This window comes from Erpetoichthys calabaricus, chromosome 11 (assembly GCF_900747795.2).
Source record: "Erpetoichthys calabaricus chromosome 11, fErpCal1.3, whole genome shotgun sequence".
In the NCBI taxonomy this organism is placed as follows: domain Eukaryota; kingdom Metazoa; phylum Chordata; class Cladistia; order Polypteriformes; family Polypteridae; genus Erpetoichthys; species Erpetoichthys calabaricus.
This window is the reverse complement of record NC_041404.2, coordinates 82,040,013-82,063,937: the sequence shown is the minus strand read 5'-3', so window position 1 is coordinate 82,063,937 and position 23,925 is coordinate 82,040,013. Positions and strand designations below refer to the sequence as shown.

The window sequence follows — 23,925 nt, the reverse complement described above, 5'->3', positions numbered from 1 at the left end:
ATTTAGTTGAGTGCCGCCTTTTGACAGTTCCAGCAGGTGAATTCTAGGTTATTTTACCCACTGTTAAACATGTGGGGGAAAACGAGTTTCCCATGAATTCTGCTCACATGTAGGAAATGAATGAGGCCTGAATAATGCCGACGATGTAAGTGATGCATAAATGCATAGATCTCTCCTTTTTTAAATTTTGCCTAATTGTTATTTTTTGCGCCCTAAGAGTCCCGGTTTCTGGGTTGTCCTCGCTAATGGCCACTTCCCCCGTGTGCGCGGAGTTGCCGCGTACGTGCCTCAACAATGGGCAGCAGTGGGGAGCAACATGCCATGAAATCAGAAAACATGGCGTGTTTCCTGGGAAACCCCGGCTTTGCTTCCACCTGATGGCAGTATGAGGCAGCCCCTGGAAGCAATTGCGTGGGAGTTCCCTAGTTCGCCATGTCAGGGTGGCGCAGTGGCTCAGGATCTCCTAGCATCCATCCATCCATCCATCCTCCCCCACACGGCGGCATCCATCCCCGCTCCGGGTAGCAGCAGCAGTGCCGAGGCGGAGAGACAGAGAGACACGCACCGAGTGATGCTCCTGCCCCAACCGCGTCCTCCACCAGCTAAAGCGCGCAACTGATAGGGATAAAGACACTTGCCACAAACCAGACTCCGCTCATGAAGATGTCTAACGTAGACATGGTCTTATCTACTACAGACAGGGTGGTCAAATGTAAGTACACGGATGCTTTTTAATCGAACCGCTTTAAGAATTAAATCAAAGGAAGCAAACAGGAAAACAGCACGACGGTTTGTTTTATTTTAAACCTGGACATTAATAGCGACATGAAATCCATCCTGCGGGAAGATACTCAGATGTGTGCTATGTATGATAAACGTATGCACATTTTTACATTGTTATATGCGTAGATAATTTTGTTGTCATTGATTTACGTCTCATAGATACGCGACAAATTATGCAAATCTGTGCTCAGAGAGCATTTGCTCAGAAGGTGCTGGGCGAAGGCAGTGATGCAGCAGGATTTTGAGGCAGAATGGCAGCGGCAGAGCTGTAAGCCATAAAATACGTGGAGCGAGCGGCTGTGCACAGAAGGGCAGCTGAATGCAGCTTTTGTATGGTGGTTTGATTTGTGGCTCTGGAGTATCACATCGATTCTATCCTCTCGGTTGAACGTAGGAGGGCAGCCCGTATTATTATGGCGATGGCTTTTATTATTACAGGAGCATTGCTTTGAAAGTTAAAAAATATATAGGCGCATGTGTGGATGTACGCGTAGTCATATCCGTCAGTACTAGTGTGCGTGTGTAGTACGGTCAGCTTCAGGTACCGACCAGGTTATTCATGGCCACGGAGTGGCACTCAATCTGGGGCTGACGGAGTCGCCGGTCGAGCCGATTGTTTCGGCAGCGGTAGGCGCGCTTGTCTGATGTGCAGAAGCCGCACTGTTTAGCTTTGCGCCCCCTTTAACATTGAAAGAAGCTCCAGAGTAGGTACGGCGTGTTTTGCATGAAAATATATCTTTATAGAGTTAAGTATATATGCGCGTTTCGCCTCAGATTGCCTAATTCCTAGAGGTTATCTAGTTCTGCACATTGTGAGTTAGAACTGTACATACAGTGTGATCCGGAAGAATGGAGGCGTAACAGTGACGAGAAGAGCGTTACTGTGAGATCTAGTTAAGATTGTCTCGGATTCTGATCACTTAATATTTTTTATAATTGAAATACGGTAGAATTAGTAATGTTCAGAGGAACACACAGTTCCTTTTTTGATGCAGTGATAGGTGCCGTTTGCCGGAACGAAGAGCCTCGTTACAGTGTTAAGAATAGGACTTGCTCATTTGAGTGTACTGTTTGTTTTTAAATTTGATTTTGCAGTTGCCTGAGAGAGTATTGATATGCGTGCGGGGGCAGTGTTGAAGCCGAGACTGAACATAGAATTATCTATCTATCTATCTATCTATCTATCTATCTATCTATCTATCTATCTATCTATCTATCTATCTATCTATCTATCTATCAGCAAAATCACCCCTGTTAAACAGTTAAGTGTGTGTGTGTGTATAATATATAGTTGTGTATAATATATATGTATATGGAAACTTTTTCTATACAGTATACACTTTTAGCACTGTAGAAATCTATCAATCATTGTATATAGTGCCTTCCAAATGATCGTACTTTCATTATTTTTGCATAAAGGAAACAATCAACAAGGATATTCTAGAAAATATAATGATTATTTGATTGGAATTACCATATGTATTTTTCATTTTTGGCAAATGCATTGTTTAACTGTACCTTAGAATTAAATTTTTAATCATCATTGAATAGAGTTTGCCAGAAGAGTTTCTAAAGCATTATTACAAAATGTGCTGTCATGCCCCATTGATATTTTTAATCAAGTCATTATTCCAATTTGAGACTTTGTTTTTTTGTGTGATGTGTAGTGCTCCTGGGCCGGGTCCCGGTGCTGCATGCTAAAATAAATCGTTTCTGTTTCATTATGTCCTTGGTTTTTGACAAAAGAAGTTTATTTCCTGTTAATTGTGCTGTTTAATTTTTTCTTCTTTTTGAGATTTTATTGATGGAGAGGAGGACATAAACATCTTCAAAGATGGAGCTTTTTAAAATTCTGTCTCATCTATCTATATAGATAATTAAATTTGAAACAACTCAAATCGCAAAACTCTATTGTATTAATACCCATTAGGACTAATCTTTTTGGTTACTTGTGTGTGGGCAGTTTTGATAAGCAAGTCTTTTGTAGAACTTTAAAGCGTGGAAAAGAAGAAAGAAAATTCTACTGGCAGCAGCTCTTTGGAGTCATTGATTGAATACCATGTACCTTAACTGATGACTGATTGGCTGCTAAGTGGAGCCAACAAGAAAAGGGCACTGGCGTTGCAGCCCTCCATATTTTAATACATTCTACTGCATCCTGAGCATAATTATCAGTGACATTTATAACAAGTAAATGGTTGTATAAACCCTAGTAAGGCTGAGGAGAAAGTGAAAGTAGATTATATTCATTAAACTATCTAAGAAATGTAGTATTGGGATTGAAATTGTGAGTGGACATACATTATTTAGTGACTTCTGCAGTACTAAGGAGTTTTTCCCATCATGCTGTATATATTCACTTTCAGTTAATAGCCATTTGGGAATTGACAATGTGTGAATGTGTAGGTGGGTGTGTGAGGAAGCCCTACAATGGTGTGGCTACATGCTGACTTGAGCCCAGTATTGCTGAGATAGACTTGACTACAGTGACTTTGAACTGTGTACAGAACATGAAGCAATTCAGGAAGGGCCTCCAGTCCATTGCAGGGTAAACCTGTTCTTGCTGGGGGAATAAACAGTTGTATTGCATAAGGAAAGTCAGAGAGAAAAACCTCTCAGAGACCCAGAGGAGCATGCTTAAGCTCCACAAAGATACTACGTGGTCCAGAATTGGAGTCCTGTGGCTGTGTCATGAAACATCCTAGTAATCTGGTATTATGAGTAAAAGTAGGTGCTATTCGGTATTCTGTAGTGAACAATGAACGTGGCTGTAGAACATTAAATTCACAAAAAAAGGGGTTAAAGTAATTATTTAAATAACCAGTAATTGTGTTACTATTTACTCTAAATTGGACTAAGTGAATCTGAAAATGTTATGCATTGTCAAACTGAAATGTTTTTTTCTAATGTGCAAAATAAGACCAGTCTGTTTATCTACTTGTTACTGCTTGCATTTGCTTGGTTATGTTAGGACAAGCAATTATGATGATGGATGGCTGAAATTTACACTTTATACAATATACCCTAATATATACTGTATATAAAATCCCAAGCTAAATTCAGACTCCTTGTATGGAATCAGTTCTCTTCATTATAAGCGTCATGTTTGCGGCCAGATTCTGAGTTCACAGAGGTATATTATTTGTTTGGAGTTAGACCCTTTCTCCCATGAATTCTGTTCGGTTTAGCTTTGTAAAAAAAGTTTTTTTTTCTTAAAAGGGAACTTTTTAGAGCATACTGTGCTCTCCAGCCAATGTTGGAAGCTTAATTTAATTTTTTTAAGAATGAGTATTTTTTTTCTTTCAAGAGTAAACATTCTCTTGACTGGTGAACTTTTCTCAGCAGTGTTGTGTAGTTGGTGAAATGTTGCCTGTTAAATCCCAACCACTGAATAAGTGTATAATTCTGAGCAGGTCATTTAGTCCATATGTACACAAAAACCAACACAAACAAACTGTAGTAGAGTGATCTATTATAAAAAGCACTAAAAGTTATCCAGGAAAAAGCAGGGGAACATGTAGTACTACAATTGTCCCTTAACTTTCAGATTGTCGCAGCACTACTCATTGAAGCTATGAAGGCATTCTTATATGGTTGACATCGAATTTGCAATATACTATAAGAAAAGGCATGCCAAGAGAGGAGAGCTGCTGACTAGGAGGTTTTTCAAGCTCAAAGTGAAGATTGTGCAGAATGTTAGCATAAAGCACGGTGGAATTGTCTCATAAATATTGTCTGCTGTTATTTCTCATTTAGACTTTTGACGGTGAGATCTTTATACATGTAAGGATTTGCTTTCTGGTCACTATATGACCTCAGATTGAAGAAGTTAAGCTGTTAGCAATTAGTAATCTACTTTGTGATTCAGCTAGGCTGTGTAATCATTGGCAGTTGTGGAGTGTGTGAATATTTGCAATTACATTTTATAAATCATAGATGAAATTGCTACCATAAGTTATAATGAAATTAATTATTTTGTATTTGTGATATATGTATGTGTATATGTATATAATATATGTATACGTGTGTGTCTGTATATATATATGGATATATGTATGTATATATATGTGTGTGTATATATATATATATATATATGTGTGTGTATACAGTATATATATATATATATATATATATATATATATATATATATATATCCATCCATCCATCCATTTTCCAACCCGCTGAATCCAAACACAGGGTCACGGGGGTCTGCTGGAGCCAATCCCAGCCAACACAGGGCACAAGGCAGGAACCAATCCTGGGCAGGGTGCCAACCCACCGCAGGACACACACAAACACACCCAGACACCAAGCACACACTAGGGCCAATTTAGAATCGCCAATCCACCTAACCTGCATGTCTTTGGACTGTGGGAGGAAACCGGAGTGCCCGGAGGAAACCCATGCAGACACAGGGAGAACATGCAAACTCCACACAGGGAGGACCTGGGAAGCGAACCCGGGTCCCCAGGTCTCCCAACTGCATCCGTTCTGTGATTTTGTCCTTTCATTAATTCTTGTTTGCAACTGTTTTGCCCCAGTTAGGTTAACCAAGGTTAACCATATACTAGCATATTCTGGTAGAGATTTGTATAGGTCCAGTTTTTAAGAACCACATCTATTTAACTGCATCCGAATCACAGCTCTCAATTAAGAGTTAATTGAAGCTGCAACTGGAACCGATACACTAATTTAAGAACAGCAATCAAACCACACACGCAAATATTCATGATTAGAAACAAGTACTAGTGTCCAATATCAGTAATCTGGGCAATGGTATTATATTTACATGCCAAGTCGCAGGCACCACAAAGTTAGCTTGTATTCCTCTTTAGTATAACAGGTTAGATGTTAATGAAAATAAACCTCCCCTATTGGGAATGGAAAATGAAACTTTTTCAGAGTTCTGTACATGTAACATGTCAAAAACTCATTTTAAACTGCCACGTAGTGCACCTTATGAAAATAACAGATGCATAATATGTAAACTACTATGTATATCTAACAAACTATTCATGGATACACAAGTTTATAAACAGTTACTTATAATTTAAAATTTACAGAGATAATTCTAATATATGGCCTGACATATTTTTCTAAACTTAAACTTGCAATTCAAGTTAAAGGCCTAGGTGCTGCCCTAAAGCGTAGCAGCAAAATAATAAAAAAAAAAGAAACCCTGGGTAGTCTTCCCACCTTTGCTTACTGTTAAATACACTGTGCACCTTGAATAGATATATCCCTTTGCACCAATTCCTCTCTCCAGACAATATACTCAACTTAGTTCCTGTACAATGGTATTAACATGTTCATTTTAAGCAAAACTTTAGTTTTGAATTCACTAGTATTTCCTCACGCTGCTCTTCCGGTTCAGATTTGCTGGGAGCCACAGCTTATCTGGGCAGCAGTGGGCAAAAGAAGGCATCCAACTGGACTGCATACCATATTATGGTGGGCAATAAACAAATAAGTTTTTATTATTTCCTGTAGCAAAAATGTATAGTGATGCTGATGTATTCTTTATCAGTGTTGTTACAACTGAAATTGTTTAAAGCTGTTTTGTGGCACTATGGTAGTGTAGTGCTTATCGCTACTGCTTTGTGAATCCAGCATACTGGATTCAAATTGTCAATGTGGTCCGTGTGTGGGGTTTCTCCCAATTCCCCATGTCTGTGTGGATACTCTGTTTTTTATCTTTGATGTCTCTACAAACCAGGCAATGCATATAAGAATTTTATTACACTCTCTGCATGTAGCAATAATGACCCTATAAACCTATAAGCTGAACCTAGTGTGAATGTGATTGTAGGTACGAGTGGGTCCTTGTCTTCTTTTTTACTTTCTGGTATATAGGTGGAGTGTTGGCTCTGAGGCTAGGGATATGCATTGGCAATCAGAAGGTTGCCGGTTCGAATCCCGTAAATGCCAAAAAGGGACTCTGCTCTGTTGGGCCCTTGAGCAAGGCCCTTAACCTGCAATTGCTGAGCGCTTTGAGTAGTGAGAAAAGCGCTATATAAATGCAAAGAATTATTACTTTCTGGTATATGAAGTTTAAGGAAAGTATTGTAATTGCCCAAAAATTCTTTGTCAAAATTTTCATGAATCTCAACGTTTTAGACATCCCTGACTTTATCGTATCATATGAAGTTTTAGGGAAAGTATTGGAATCCTCCAAAAATTCCATTTTGAGATATTGATGAATCTCGACATTTCAGACTTCCCTGAGTCAGAAAATACAATTTTGGAATTATATTTGTGTGTCTGTGTGTGAGTATTTTTCTGTCAACTTTTGGGCTATTTCTGCTAACTGGAAGTTAGCAGAAATGGGTACTTTACCTTTTATTCATGAAGCTGCAGAGTTCAATTTACTCAACTTTTATAATAATTGTTCAATATATTATTAATTTGATTTGTTATGTTATTGATAGTGCTTTACTGTACATAATATAAAAATATAATCTTTGTCTTGCGGTTTACTCCTCAAATATCCATCTTCATAGCTGAGTACAGTATATGAGAAAGTCTAGGGGAGACCATTCGTGATTTTTTTTTTCCTCCTTTTCCTTTGGCAGTATTTGTTTCTAATGTTTGGTTGTTATGTCATGGTTGGTGTGTAATTCAGTCTGGCAGTACTCAATATTTTATTTTATCTTAACTGCCCACAGATCTGCTCTGTGGCTGTAAAACACTAGTACCCTTTGCCACAATTTGCAAACAGCGTTTTCTTTTATATTTTTTTTCTTCCATCAATAATGACACTGAAGTGTCTCCCTATATTGGAATTAATGCCAAAATAATTGTTATTATTTTGATACTCTCCCGGGGATAATTTTGCTATAGTTTCATTGGCCATTTTGTATCAACAAAGACACTGAAGGTGCCAAGAGCAGGTGATCGGCTTTCCTGTTAGATAAAGGGATGAGAGGTGCTTCTTTCCCTCTCCATCCCATATGCGCAGAAGTTGTGTTCGGCTCCTCCTAGTATTGCTAGTACTTGCTTGCTGTGTTGACAGAGAGAAGGGGAAAAAAGAAACATATTACAGAAAACAGCAATACATTGTTATTGTATTGTGAAAGGTTTTTAACTGGACCCGATCTGCTTTTTCAAAATTTTGGACCATATCCGAAACTTCAAAAAAATAAGTCCTAAAATTACTGATCTAAAGCCTGACTCAGTCTTCCAGTGATTACTGTGTTTTCACAATGCATATTACACTTGAAACAGTTATGAAAAGGTGAAAAGATCACCATTCCACCAAGCAGTCTAGTTGCTAACTTTATAAATGAGAATGCTTGTTTTTGTGACTACTGCGTATTGTAGGTCAATGAGTGTATAAAAGCTAACTATCCATTTTCTTATCTACTACAAGGTCACAGGAAGCTGGTGCCTAACTTGACAGCATTGGATAAAAATTGCAAAAAACACCGGGAGGGGTTGTTGTTCCATCTGATGTCACACTCACACCAGTTTAGGGGTCACAAATAGACATATCCTAACTATCATTAGGATGTGGAAGGAATGCTGGTATATGGTTACTTCATGGCTTGACTATTTTTCACTTTCTTCACTGGGTTATGCTTATGGTATTTTGTGTCAATTGGTTGCATTTTTACCAGAGTTTTAATTCTGCGTACAAATTGATTGCTGTCTCACCCAAACCACAATATGTTTATTTTTTTTCAGACTTTTTCTTGACCTCACCTGGTCATATGGCAGTTAATACAGGATGCTTTTTCTGCGACATTGTTCTTACTGGTTTCATTTCAAAAATATGAAGTCCTCCTGAGAACTGGGCTTGACTGGCCTACAAATTTAAAATAACTGACCCAAATAAAGTGGCACAATGTGATTTTCAAGCCTGAACATGAGTTTTTGATTATGCAAGGAATTAAATGGGGCAATCTACTATACAAGCACAAAGTGAAAAAGTTTATTAAGGAAAAAATAACATTCCCACAAAACTGAAAAAAAAATTAACAACAGTGTTTAAATTGTAACAGTTCAGAATAATTTAAGCTAATTCCATAAAAAAGACTTCATAGCATGATGTTCTCTGCGTCAATAATACATGCATAATGTACTGTAGACAGATATTATGATCAGATTTGTGAAACTCATCTATTATTTAATTCTCCCATTTTGACACATAGTGATCAGTCCAATGAATTCACATACGAGATCCCTTATCACCTGCAATCACTCAGCAGTGTTGTAGAAAAACACCCCAATTAACTCTGATTCAATTCTGCATGTTTGAACTAGCTAGCTATGCACCAGGCATTTTTCCAAATATTCTCAACTGAAAATCTCACAAGCACTGCTAGGTGCTTGTGATGTAAGCACCTCTTCAGCATGGTAAACTAAATATTCTATGCCTAACCCTACAACCCATTAAAACAAACTGATTAAAATGATTGAGTTAAAGTAAGGGTCATAATAAATTGCCCTGCAATGGACGCCATCCTGCTTGGAGCCTGATGTTGCCTCTCTGCGTTACTGAAATGAATAAATCAGTTTGAAAACATGTGGATGTATGAATGGAACGGATATGTAATAATCAATAATGGACAGCTTTTGAAATGTATTCCCCTAGAATATAACTGCATCATTATCTGCTGCTTCTATAAAGTTAAAAAAAACTTAATGTGTTTGAATAGTACAATGCTTATAATTAAAAAAAAAGCTTTAGTTAAATAAACAACATCTTTAATATATTATTATCTGAAATATAATCACCAGGTTTGTTATTTATATGAATCATAGAAATCCCATAGCTGTTCAAAACCAGACTTGGTCTTTATTTTCAAGATGCTTTCTATGGCTCTGGGGTGTGAGTGACGAGGTGGTGTATTGGTTAATGCTGCAGCCACACAGCTCCAGGCAAACTAGGACTAAGTGCTGACCTGGTCACTTTGCATGTTGTTCTAACCACAGGGGTTTTCTTTTTTTTCAGTAGCTTCAGTTTCCTCCCCCATCCTAATGCAGATTAGTCTAACAGGAAATTATAATGTTACCCAGTTTGAGCAAATTTTGTATGTGAATGAGTGTGCTCAGTAGTGGATTAGCTTCAGCTCCCTGTGATCTTGTAATAGAATGGGTAGTGTCCGAAAATAATAATTAGGTTGATGGATCTGTCATGCAGTTAGTACAATGTAGTTGATCGTGCATTGAAAATTACAATCAGTTGGAGTGATGAGGTAATAGGATAAGCAGTTTCAGAAATGATGGATGTATATCTGAATAGCTTCCCAGTTTTACTGTTGTAAGCTCTAAACCCCTTTTTTACATTCTTTCCCAGCTATAATTTTATGTTCTAGAGTGCTTACGTTTATGGGGCAATATGAGAGGTATTCTTTCACACTCAAGTAGTGAAATGTCCAAGGTTTGGGCTTACCTGAATTGAGCCAAGTTGTACTTTTGCATCATCTTAACCCTGGTGTACAAGTATGTCGGCTGCACTAATCATTTAAAGTCTATTTAATATTTTTAGGAGATCTTGAGGTATGTAATCCATCCTGTGGTTAGTTAGAATCACGTATTGCATATGAAAGGAATTGTATTTGTGTATTACTTTATAGAAGTTTGAGGGACTCTGCAGCCAAATAATGCCTACAGGTGTCCACACTAAATTGCAAAATTATTAATATCCTAACTGATTTAAGCTAAGCTGTGCAATAATTTCTGCTTCTCAGTTGCATCTTTCATGGCTACTATCTGTCACAAAGTACAGTATCCGTTATTTACAGCGATGCTTCTTCTCACACCACAAGCCAGATGCTGCTATTATATGCTTTCCTCTAAACTGACTTTTTCAGTTCCAGTACCCTTGTGCTGCTCAGTACTATGGATCCAGTACAATTTGTTCTGGATATTATGAAAAAAAAATCTGCAAATTTATCAGATATCTGCTGTTAAATTGCTCTTGCAACATGAATGCAAGATAAAAATTAACATGCAGTCCCCTCAGCTGGCTAATATTTATCTTGCTATTAATGCACTTACTCTAATCATATATAAATAATTAAGAATTTTAGACTGAAAATAGTGTGAGTGGAGCGTGTGAAATGTGGACCATTGGGGTAGAGTTCCACTCATTAATTCATACTGATAGTAACCACTTCTTTTGATTTCAAAACCTGCCTAATGCATACAGGCTAGTAGGCAGCTTGGGAATAACTTGAGAAAACAATCGGTCAAACTTTATTAGGGTAACTAAAACATGACATGGGAATTTAAAGAAAAATTTTATTAGCATTATATAAAAAGTCATGTCAAGCATTTGGTCTGTTGTGTATGATTCTGTAGCACAAAATGTCAGGAATTATCAGTAAAACTACGCTTGAGTGGAAAACTTTACAAGTTTACAAACAAGGTAAGACAAGTTATTCTTTCTTGTTTGTTGCATAGTTGGAGTGATGAGATACAGTTTTTGAGCCCTTTGAACTATGACTTTCTACATTAGTTTATCCTAAAATGTGATAGTTATTAGTGTTGCTGTCTTGCAGCTCCAGAGATCTAAATAGACCACATTTGAGTGTGTGCATCAGTGTACCCAGTGTTTAGTTTGGGTCTTTCTTCATAGCTGAAATCCTCTATAGGTTTTGTTCCTTCTCTAAGGACAATTTCATTATAGAGAAATCCAGATACCTGACCCTGTGTTGGTGAAAACAGGATCAGATTTAGAATTGCTGATGGGATGGGATGTAATCTTTATCAAAATCTTAATATAATTGGAGAATATGATCAAGCTAGTAACTCACAAATAATGGGCACTTTTTCATGATGGTATTAAAATCATTGATCAAATATTCACTTTTATTTCTCAATGTTGCAGTAGTTAATTTATTCAGTTATGTCATTTACTCATTTTGAACAGTACATTTAAACAGCAAGGCTTTGTTCCAGACTTGTACACTCCTTAAGTCAGTGTTATGTTTAATAGTTCATGCTGGGTGCGAGGAGCTGCACCACAAAAATGGAGACGCATCCCTGTGCATACTAGCTGGTAAAAATCAAGAAAGCACAATCTGGATCATTCTTTGCTCGTTTTTGCCTGGTCACCTGGTTCAAAGCTTCCATTTATTCCTTGCACCTTGTCTCCTCTGTGTGTTGGATGATTCCATTCAGAGTGTCACTGTCAGACAATGTTCAAACAAACAAGTCATGTTGGCATATTTTTAGGCATGCAGTTTTTAAATGCTGCTGGAATAAGCTTTGACCCTCCATGATGATGAACTGGATAGAGCAGATTCCAAAGATAGCTCTATAAATGTAATCATTTTCAGTTCTTCAACACAGATCCTGGGTTTGGACTGTAACTATTGACTTGTTGGGTTCTTCCACATTCATTTTTTCTTCAAACTGGCGAAAGGGATCTGAGTTTTCAGGGTATATGGCCACTATTCACTGGAGTAATGATTATTTAGTTAATTTCTCTCCACTTTGAATCCACAAGCAGGATTGTTTCCTATTGTTAGTAATTGCTTGAAGCCATATGGTGTTTAGTTAACCAGTTCATTGTGTATAGTTGTTTAATATAGAAAATGACCAATATAATCCATGTGAAATATTAGAGAGCTATCTACTCCTCTTAAGTTCATAAAACTTATGCATAAGTGGCTTGGTGTTGCAGTAGTTAATGATGCTCCCTCTCATTTCTATGGATAAGGCTACTATTGCCAAATTAAATATTCTTGCCTTTCCACTATAATTAGCATAATTCAGAGTATTCTGCCGAAGGACTGAAGTCCTATTCAGTATGACATGCCCTCGCTATATAAAACCTATTTTGGAAAGTTGAGATAATGTGTATATGAAAGAATGGATTATTTGTGACATTAAGGTTTCTGAAGAGTTGATAAGCAGTTACATTCTATCCTATATCAAGCTCATGTTAAACGTTTATTTTTGCACTGTAATTTCTATTGTACCTGTTAAGTTGTTACAACACTCTGAACTTAAATGCAGTAAAAAGCTCCATACAGAAATAAAGTTAATTTTTGGTACTGCTCATCCTGCTCACTAATCCTATAGTCCTCTGTCACAGCCTTGACGTTATACTCTCCAGCATCCTGCTTTTAAATCTTGCATTTCTGCTGTGATAAAGAAAATATTTTTTATCATCTATAAAATGCTGCCAGAGACCAATTACTAATGCATGACATGATACAGTTAACACTTCAATGTACATGTTTTTTATTCCAAGATCATTATTTCTTCGACGTGCATGTCAAGAGTAATTATTTTACAATGCTTTGTTATCAGGAAAACATTATTTGTCATCCATAACACAATTATATGGTTGAAGTGATAGATTTTTTTCCTGAACCTCAAATTTAAGGTAAGGTACAATGCAAGCTAGTTATCAAAATAGTTTCATATTGAATGGGGCCACTGTTCCAGAGAAGAAACTCTTCTACCAGTCTTAACATCTTTGAATAAGAACTCTTGTCCCATTTGCCCTAACAAGTTCATCTTTGCCACATTTTAAAGCAATTTTACAAAAAAACATTTTTAAACTCTTGAATGGCAGTTTGGCCCACAAACCATGTGATTCACCAGCAGAAACTAAATCTTTTGTTTGTGTCTAAATAATATCAATTTTCAAATAGTTTTGTCAATAACTAAATGCATGTTCAGTGGTTGTGGTATATAGCCACTTAAGGTACAGTTGTAAACACTTCAAAGGACCAGACAAAAAACATGATCACAAGTATAGGATATTATATCACCAGATACAAAAGTAATACTGTATATGAATTTTATTAACGATTTCCAAATTAAACACAATGTTAATGTTTTCCAGGCATTCACAACATTTTAGCAGCTTAAAGAAAATAGGCATGCAAAATAAATGACAGTTTTAGTGCATAAATCATTTGTTTATCCTTCCCAAATTCCTTTTTTTAGCATATATTGTGCACCCTGTGGGCATATGATAAAAGATACAATTGTGTAGAAAAACACTATTATGATATATTATATAAACAGAGAGACTGACTTTAGCACAACATATAGAGTGTTTTTTATTCTAGTAACTGTTTTTTGCTTATAACAAAAGTTGGCAGGTGCAAAGAAGTTCTAAGTAGAACTAAGCATTTGTTGCCAAAGAAGGCACAGCCACTTATTCTTTTGTGCCATGCTTATCTGGTAAACTTGATCAAGTGCAGATAGATGATATTTGGACTTTATTCATGACTTCAGTAAACCCTGCTTTTGTAAATATCCGCAATCTCAGATTGGACCAGTTTCATACTTTTACAAGTTTTTAAAGTGAATGACTGTGCCACTCTAATACATGAAGCTCTTCTTAAAACCAGCAAATGGCTAAACAGCCAGACACATTGCTGTTTCTGATTTATGTTTTGTGTTTAGCTTGAAATCGAGCTTTTTTGCTACATTATGTAATTCTGTGGTATCATCAAGGATGAAGATGAAGAAACAATTGTTTATTCAATGCAGTGTTTCTGAAAGATAAAATGTTCAAATGAAATGACTTTATGTGCTGTTTGTATACTCAGCTAGTGAAGAGGGCGAAAAAAACAAAAAAAAAAACATCTGCCCAACTGGGCTGAATCGCAAGGAAGCAAAGATCTTTTATGAATATGTATAGGGTAAACAGTATTGTTTGGGGGATCTGATGGCATGCTGGCATGAGTTTTAATGCAGACTCCTGAATGACTAATGATAGCATTAGCTTGAGGTCGAAGTTGCCATGGTAAAAATGAACTGTGTATCTTATAGTAGTTATCCGTGTTGCACCAGAATTTATTACCAGTGATTATTTGACTCAATATTGTGTCTCATTTAAGTTGCTTCAAGTGTTTGAGCCGTATCCATTAAAAAAAAAAAAAACATGTTTTCTGAACTTGCTAATTTAAAAACAAGGTTGTGGAGAGAAGCAGCATATCCCAGCAGCTTTGCAGGGAAAAGCAGAAATCATCCTCAGACAGGAGACTGACTCAGTATAGGACTGGAAAAACAAGGCTTTGTGTTTCTAAACGAACCTTGGCACTTGTATTAGAAATAAATACATTTCTGTGATTATTCTGTATTAAAAAATTGTGTGAATTATTTAAATTACATTAATGTATTGAGAGGCAGTACTGTAATATTGAAGTTTTTTTCTTACAGTCCTCAGAAGACCTCTCAGCAGAACAGGGGAAATCTCAAGCACAAATGTTGTAGAGCTGCAGGCAAAATTAAATTTCATTAACATCAGTTAACATACAAAATGACTGAATAAATTAAAGAAAATGTAAGTGCAATCTTCTTCTAAAAGTAGGCTATTTCAGAATGCTTTTATCATACTATGTGTATGAAAGTACATTAGAGTGTGTTTAGGGCAGGTGTTTACAGCCATTTGATTTGGGTAGATGAACTTGGAATTGCAGTAAAATCTTGTTTAATGCTCACAAAAATTAATCAAGGCCTTTGTCTGGCAGGCATGAAATGCTATAATTGCCTACGTTTGTCTTTCTGCTGTTTGAGAAAGACCACACCAGTCATGAGTCTTAGTGTCTTAACATTATGAAGCTATTGTACTAAGTGACACAATGTAAAAGATAAAAGTAATATTTTGTCAATATGCTTCAGGTTAATTAGAAGTAGATTTATAATATTATTTGAGGATCCTGATGTGGAGGTTTAGTCAGTGTTCCTTAATGTGCTATCCTCTCCTCCCCTTGAAGCTATATAGGGTTCTTAATGCAATGTTATTCATACTGAGTTATACATCATTATATGTGTGTTTTATGCACATTCTTAATGTATAATAAATGATAAATAACTGTGTGAAAAATAATATCTTTTTTTAAATAAGAACATTATCAAAGATAGGGGGAGCTCTTGTAACATTCTTAAAATCAGAATCATACTAAGGAGACCAAAATGGTAAGAGTTAATAAAGAAAATACATAAAAAGTGTAACAAGGGGCAAATCACTATATCAATAATAAAGAGCAACAATAATTGCCAAATTATTATATGGCCCTTTATAGCAGAATTTTTCCTGTTCCTGACTGTTTTAGGGGCGATTGTTCCATTTGCTCACGTTGCCCAAACTTAAACACATCTTAAGTATTCCTTCAGCTCTCCTCCTTCCACTGATGCTGGCCAATTTTCTCCACCACTCAGCCTTACCTCTAGCTGTCCTCCCAGCTTTATTTTTGATTAAACTCTGTTGAAAACTTGTCTTTAAATACTCATTTCAGGATCAATGTAGTTTTTTTTTTTTTGCAATGAATTCATAATACAATACAATTGTTACTTGCATGTCTCTTCAAAATAATAGAAACCTTTCAAATTAGTGGATGGATTCTCCCACTGAATCTACTGGTGTGAGTGTGAAAGGTCTTGAACTGTTTGCTAGAAGGTAAGATAGAGAAATGCAAATGTAAAGAATGGCTGAGGTCTTTAATAAGACTGCTCTTCTTAGGCAGCATGTGTTATGTATGTCTGGAACAGAAGGCAGCTGATATACTATTCTGTGCTGCATTCATTTCATGTTATTTCTGGGTTCAGGGCAGCACAATATATGTGGTAGGAACATCAGAATGTGGCTCCCTCTGGTAGTGCCAGGTGTCTGTACATCCTTGAGTTACCTATTGTGGAAGTTCAGCCCCCGAACACAGACAGACAGACACCAAATGTCCAAAACACACACGTTTAATTTATTTTCCTTAATACCACCACACAATGCCTTAATAGCCACAAATGCTCACAGTCCCTTCTTTTCACAAGTCTGGCGCCGTCACTCCTCCTCTCACAAGCTCTGTCTTCTTCCTCCCGACTATGGCTCGACCAAGGGAATGAGGCGGCCTCTTTTATACTGTCCTGGATGTGCCCGTGGTGCTTTACAATGATCTTCCGGTGGCACTTCCTGGTGTGGCGGAATTGCCGCATGAGCACCCAGAAACATTCAGGGTGTGCCTGGAATTTCTTCCGGCAGCACTTCCGAGTGTAGCAGAAGCGCTGCAATCCAGGGTTCCACAATCCTTTGGGTGCCCCCTGGCGGGGGCCACAGGCCCCAACAGGGTTGAACTTCCAAGCTCTGATCCTGTGGCCCCCATGCATGGTCCAGGGAAGGTATTGTCCCTCTCCCAGTCCTTCCAGGCATCCTGGCTGGGCAGGCTCCCCAGCCGTCTGCCACACTATAAACTCTAAAGGGCTAGTAGTTGTGGACGAACAGCAGGCTGTTTGGCCTACACTGGTTGGGAAATATTGATGCTTCTTATTTCTACTTTCTGTCTGAGACTATTGGTAGTTATGAAGTTAAAAACTGCCATGTGGTGCCCGCTACACTCAGGTATTGTGTATTGACGTTTTGTTACTCTCCACCAGTCTAGTCCCCATTTTTTGAAAGCTGACAGTCATCCTGACTTTCATCCTGGCCACCTATTATAGACGAGAGAAATTCTGAAACCTCGTCATGACTGTTTGAACCTACACTTCCCCTTCATCTACCCTCTTACAACAGCATATTTAAAAATGTAAAGAAACTAACTGTTTTGTTTAATTGGCCCCATGTAATAAAATTTTACTTTGTGGGCTAGTTTAGACTGTTTAGTTTATTCTTACTTCTTGTAAACTCAGATTTATAGCTTACACATATTTCAGAATATAGAACAGTAGCATAAAGTCAAGAAACGTTTACATGCATGCAGTCCCACAGTCTTTATAAAAAAAAACAAAAAAAAACTCTGCTCTCATGCCATTTTTTTTATCAGTTGTGCAGCTTAGAATTTTGTTGCTTTAAATTTATTAGCTTTGCTTCAGAGTTAAACATTGTTTGTTTTACAGAGGTTTTCCTTGACAAGAAGAAAATATTCCAATTATGCTGTCATTTATTTTTAAACTCGTACAGTTCATGGTTGAGGAGGGTGTCAGTATTGTACAAATTGTGTAAATGGGCGCCAAACCATTTTGGAGACAGAAAATGATAAATTAATAAAATTAATTAAAAAAACAAATGGTATTTTAAGTATTTATCCCTAGGTCCAGTACATTGGTCAGCCAACTTTTGTCTTCAGTAATTCTTTGGGCCCAGTATATTATAATGGCGCAGTGTTTGCCAATTCCACTTTCAGTTTAGTTTATCTGTATCAAGTAATTGGAGAATAGTGAAAGACAGTAATGTTCAGGTCTTGGTACAAATTTTAGATGGAGTTAAGTTGTGTCTCCCTATAAGTGCGACATTTAAGGAAATCTATTTTTCATTTTAATCCATTGCAAAGTTGGTCTGGCTGAATAGTTTGGATCACCCTCCTTTTGCAACATAAACCTCTTCCTCCGTTTCAGCTTTCTGGCAGAGAGTTGAACATCTTTTTTTTAGTATTTTTTATTATTGCACCCCTTTAATCAGTTCTACAGTCCTGACAAGAACCTCCCCACCATACTAAATAATGTTACCATACTGCATTGCACTCAGGCCTGGAAGGTGCAAGGTAAGTATACTAGCCTACTTCAGATAAACAGACAAGTGAAAAAAAATTAAACTGTTGATTCAAACTGCCTAATCTCTGAGCTTAGTTTATATCAATATCTGTCAACATGATGACACATTATATTATCAAGGTGTGTAAAAAATAACTAATACACTACATAACATTTAGTAGCTAGATGACACTAGCATATTTTACTAATGATCTGAGCAGTACTCTGTCTGTTGGGCACTGTAGAAGGATCAGGCTATTTCTCACTTACTGTGGGAATAGCCACTTTCAAATGCAGAAGATTCTATCAAGAGTGGGTGGAGAAGAGTTGGTGGAAATGTTATTAAAAAGCCAGACACAAATGTGTGAAATGGTCAGATAGATGATATAGAGACATGGTTGAGCGAGCTAAGGGTCAGGATATACGAGTCTGAATAAAAACAAAGAGAGCGGGTTAGTGGCTTGTAAAAAGGTCACACAGCATGAGAAATAATTGTAGGAAAAGGATAAAAATTAAGCTTAGCTCAAAATATGAGAATGCTGACCCAAAACGCAAGGAACAAGATGAAAAACTAAGCAAATTGACCTGCAGAAAGGCCAAGCCTTAGTGACTTTGCTTAAACACTAGGCGGTTAAACTCAAGTGGTCCCATGAGATGCTTAAGTAATTGCCCTTACTACAAAATGGCAAGTGAGAGCCGTGTTAATAGTTAAAAATCAATCAATGGGCATGACCAAGGATCTGGTCATATGTAAGGCATTACATGTATGAATGACCCCAACAACAGTGCCAATTACTGCATTTACTCTCTGTTCATAGCTACTGCATATTAGCATCTACTCACACTGTTTGAACAGACACAAAGTGTTACAGCTATAGGACAGTGGAGTTCAAAGTTTCATGATTTGATGGCAAAAATTTAATCTTAATGCGCAGCCATGGTTTAAAATGCAAATAAATTATTATTAAAGAAAAACTGTTATATGATGCCTGTTATCAAATTAAGCATAGCAGTTATTTAAATGTATAATTTTTATTCATGCATAAAATAACTATTTTAAACCTGCTCAATTCGGATCAGAGTGAAGGTAGCTCTCAGCCTATGCTGGAATCCTGTGATGCAAAGCAGAAGCTGTTTGGGGACAAAGTGGTGGTTGATTGTAGCAAGTCGTGAATTATATTTGTTTAGCAGGAAAAGCGAATTATTTGACATTTACAAAACTGGCAGTCTATAAGCCAGTATTTTTTCATCCATAACAATATTTTGATGTTGGCTCACATGTGACTTTCTCTTTAGGCTCTTGCATTTGCTACCTTTGCGGCTTTATGTCCAATTGATTTTTATTTATTTATTTAATTTTCAAAACCTTTCACTTCTAAGTTTTCTTTTGCCAATGGAATTAGCTATTATAGCTCACCCATGCACCATTTTTCTTGATTTTTCTTGCACCTTCTTCTGCCAGTGTGTCCTCACTATCCTAATAGAGGGTGCTTACAGATCCTAAGAACATTATCTTATTTGAGAATAACACATTTCTCCATGTGAATGTTATCAGATGCCCCTTCTTGTTCATTTTTAATTTTAATGAGTATATACTAATTTTTACTGTGACATCCAACTCGAACAATATCATGGACTGGTATAGCGTTCTAAGGTCTGGCTAATTTAGAGACCTATCTCTTGACCAGTTCTAAGAGAGTTCCTGTGCTGCCTTTAGAGTTTTTTTTTCTGGATTCATCTTATCCCTAGCATTACTAGTTATATATAACAATCGATTTGGCTGTGGTTATGTGGCAAAATGTTAAATACATTAAAGCAAAAAGTAGAGTATGATAATTCCTTTTTTTGAATATTAAAACATGTATTCTGTTTGATATTTAGGCTATGTAAATGTCTTACAGTATATGTGAAGGTAAGAAAAAAAACCAGTACTTTCCTCCAAGAATGTTATAAGTAGTAGATTTTCTGGTATGCCGGAGTTCACTTTTCATCACATATGATGAAACACTAGAAATGAAGACAACGAAAGTGTTAAGGGAACATTATTATTTGGGAAATTCAGTACCTCAGTGATTGTTTTAACTTTTCCTTTACATACAGGAATGGTATTTAAGAAATCACAGTAACTAAGGACAACTTATTTGGTTAAAATCAATAAATTAACTAAGAGAGAGTAAGCTATGGAAAAGTACAAATCATCACTAACAAGGCATTAGTAGAAGATTGTGTGACTTTAGCGTTACGGGTTAATTCCCAAATGTGCAAGTGAAGCAAAAGTAGCATGAGAGGCTTGAGTTTGAAACATGGTCAGTATGTCCTTCAGTATTCTGATAATCAGTGTCAAAGGAGTTCTGGCCTGTTCCCTCACCAACAATCAAAACTGAAAAATGCTACAATTTTCCTGTTCATTTGAAATGCTGCATTCTTTTCCAGATTACTTTCACCCCAGAAAATTGTAAATGTGACCCCCTCGAGGCCACTTTATAGCATTTCAATTTGCTGAACCATAGTATACAGTATATCTGATTTCAGGTCAGTCTGATTATATGGATTTTTTTAAAAGACTTTTTGTGAAATCAGTGGCTGAGTGTATATAAGGCATGCTTAAAGGAATACATTTGTAGATTCAAAGGGTGGTGGGTTTTACAGGTGCCAAATGTTAGGTCGAGTCTTACAAGATGGAACTAATGAGCAGTCTCTGACAAATGTATGGCAGGAAAACAAAGTATGTTTTTGAGAGTGAGGGAAATTAGAATATGAAGTGACTAAAAGAGCCCCTAACTTTGGAAAGTGAAGGGAGGTGGCAGGTACAAGATGTCAGCTGAAAACAACTCATTCAGGCCAGGGGTGTTTTAGGATGAACTCTCACCTCTATGACTTGATGCTGCCATAATTAGTTTGTGTCCACAAATGTTAGTAGATTTTGGGAAATTAAGCCATTGCATATTTGCTTGATATTTATACTATCCCTTTAGTATAACGGATCAAGTTTGACTTATAGTTGGTCTAAGCCTGGATATGTATGGGTATACCATGGGTACCTGAGGGCAGTCTGTAAAACAGCACAGTAATTATGAACATGAAAAGAGGCACAAAGGGGGGCAGTAACAATTCCTTAGTACAGTATTTTGTTTTCTTAAAAGCTGATATAAACATTTTCAAAGTAATGTTGCATAATGGGTGTCATAGTATTAATATTAGCTCCGCACTTAACCATATGTTAATATGAAAAATATAGCTTTTATAAATTTTATGTTTAATTATATTAAATCAAGCAAATAATCCAGAATGTATCACAGTCATACAGCTGCCTTTACTTCTATGTCAACAGTATTGCATACGCTGTCCTCATTTGCTACAAGTGTTTTTACTGATATGAGTTATGTTTGTGATTGTCTTCTGTGGCATAAGTAACATTTACCTAGGGTGATGATATTTTCTCTGGGAACATTTTTGTTTAAAGGTCTGTTGAGAGTTTACCTGACTACAGTGTGTATCATTGCTATTTGAATTGTCCCCATGGACTTTGAGGTAGGGTGGCTAATTGACACAAGATTCAGTAGGTCTCCAGGGGAGTAAAAACGGGTAAATCCTTTCGAGAAAACTAGCAACAACTGCAGTGGCTGCACATGAGCACCATTCTACAGCCTACTTTTGTACACCACAACATCTGCTTTTAAATATATAAAAATTCTGCACATTTTTATACAGATGCATAGTTAGCAGCTTAAAACTGATTAAAGTGTATTTTCAGTCCAGTTAATTTGCATATACTGTACTGTAGCAATGACTCAGGTTTAGGAATAAAACACTACATTGCTGTGTTTTTGTTCAACTAGGAGAATCACAACTCACTTATCACCTAGTACAATGGGAAAGGGATGTACTATTTTACTTTAAAAACATGGAGCAATCCAGACTTTTTACAGTTTACCAGACATTTGTGAATGCTGTCTTCAGTACTGATAAATGAACCTGCTGTACCATTGTTAACCTTTTGGATATTTTTGGTATCTCTGACTAATTACTTTGTATTCTAACTTTTTCTTCTTTTCTTCTACTTTGGGCATGTGAATTTATTGCCAATAAATTAATTTCAAATAAACCAACACAATATTTTAAAATATTTGTCATTATTGGTATCAAAAGCTAGTAACCAGTATCAATAATCAAATTAAATTAATGGATCAAATTGAAATAGTTGTTTTAAAGAAAACAGCAATATGAAATGTCAGTATGTTGTCAATTCTAGCAGACATATTTCTGAACCTGAGAGTAAGGAACCAATGGATATCAGAGGAATTTTTTTTAAACTTTCCCTACATATTCCATATTTATGATATATATTATATAAAAATATGCATGCATATATGAATATGCATTTGTAAATGTATATGTATGTGTATTGTAATAGGAAAGGACAAGCTAAGCATTTGGTAAAACCCTCTTTAAATAAATGAAAAGAAAATAAATGCTAAAATAAACAGCCTCAGCCATCAGTTATAAAAAATGTCACTACCTTATAGAAAAATATACTCTGAGTAGGAGCTCCTTCTTCCTCACCTGCAGGTCCTTGAACTGGTCAGTTTATATCGGGAGGATTTCAGAAGGGGTGCGGCTATGGAGGAAATGATGTCAGAACTGCACTGGAAAGGAGAGAAGGTGTTAACAACCACACCCCTTATTGGTAAGGAGTGACATTGCTTACCTTATCAGAACCCTGTAGGTTTTCCTAAAGCTCTCATGTCTTATAATGTACAGAATATACACATGTAAAAGAACACAAACAGATGGATCAGAGTGGCTATGATCATGGGCTATAAAGTGTTCTGCAGTAGGCTTTGTAAGGTATTTGACCTTAATTGCTCAAATGTGCTCAAATGTGCTTCCTGTAATGGTCTGGTAGTTGCCTCCATGTTTCACCAATTAGTAATCTGATAAATCAGAGGAGACCATTCAGGCCATTAAGTCTGTTTGTTTAGCTATTAGCTAAGCTATCTTAATATCTCTTTGAGATGCTTCTTAAAGGATGTTAAGTTTTCTGCTTCAACCTATGCTCACTGTAAGCTGTGCACCTTTTTTCAGGGTGTTGCATAGCACTTTCAAACTGCTGCACAGCAGTTATGCCTTTTGCCCTCCTCCGGCACAGTACAGTTTAACTGCTGTGCAGCTGTTATTGCACTGTTCACCTGCCTATGGTTGTCCATTATTGTTAATGTACCTGCTGTGCTTGAAACACCACGGTGGACCCCAACCCACCAGCTCATCAATTGTGTGACGGTGCTTTGTGGCAATCAAAGTTTCAAGAGGACCAGATACTCACAGACTTGATTTTGATGCTTTGTGGTGCTTGAAACAACACTGGATCCCACTCTACCCTCTGCTCGTTAATCATGTCTTAGTGCCCAAAAGCTTCAAGGGGGAACTTGTTGAATAAATCTGTATTAGATGGTGAGTATTAGCACTTTCGTTATTCATATCCATACAGTACAAAAAAAAATTAAGAGGGAATATTTGCTTCAACAACATGAAACCATAGTTTGTCCCTATTCCCGTGACTCTCTGTGGAAATATTTGCTTCCTGGCTTCAGTCAAAGTGGACTTTCCACTGGTGTCCTTAAGTACACAATTCATCCTTAAATTAAACGAATGCTCTATCAGAAGGATCATTCTGCAATAATGGGAAGTTTTGTTTGATGACCTATGGGA

At 36.8% G+C, this 23,925-nt stretch overlaps 1 protein-coding gene across 6 annotated transcripts in view; it reads left to right on the top strand.

The window, feature by feature from the left end:
• Positions 1–339: 339 nt before the first annotated feature.
• The window catches only part of ppp3ca (protein phosphatase 3, catalytic subunit, alpha isozyme), a 443,488-nt gene continuing 419,902 nt past the window's right edge, over positions 340–23,925 (top strand). For 3 of the 6 annotated variants that reach the window (XM_051933909.1, XM_051933908.1, XM_051933906.1), the window contains exon 1: positions 22,822–22,903. In XM_051933909.1, the coding sequence (XP_051789869.1) occupies positions 22,837–22,903 (67 nt within the window). In that variant the 5' untranslated portion in view covers positions 22,822–22,836. Of the gene's footprint in view, positions 713–810; positions 878–993; positions 1,052–22,821; positions 22,904–23,925 lie in introns of those variants that run through there. The other 3 variants (XM_028813465.2, XM_051933907.1, XM_028813466.2) reach the window with 3 other exon arrangements.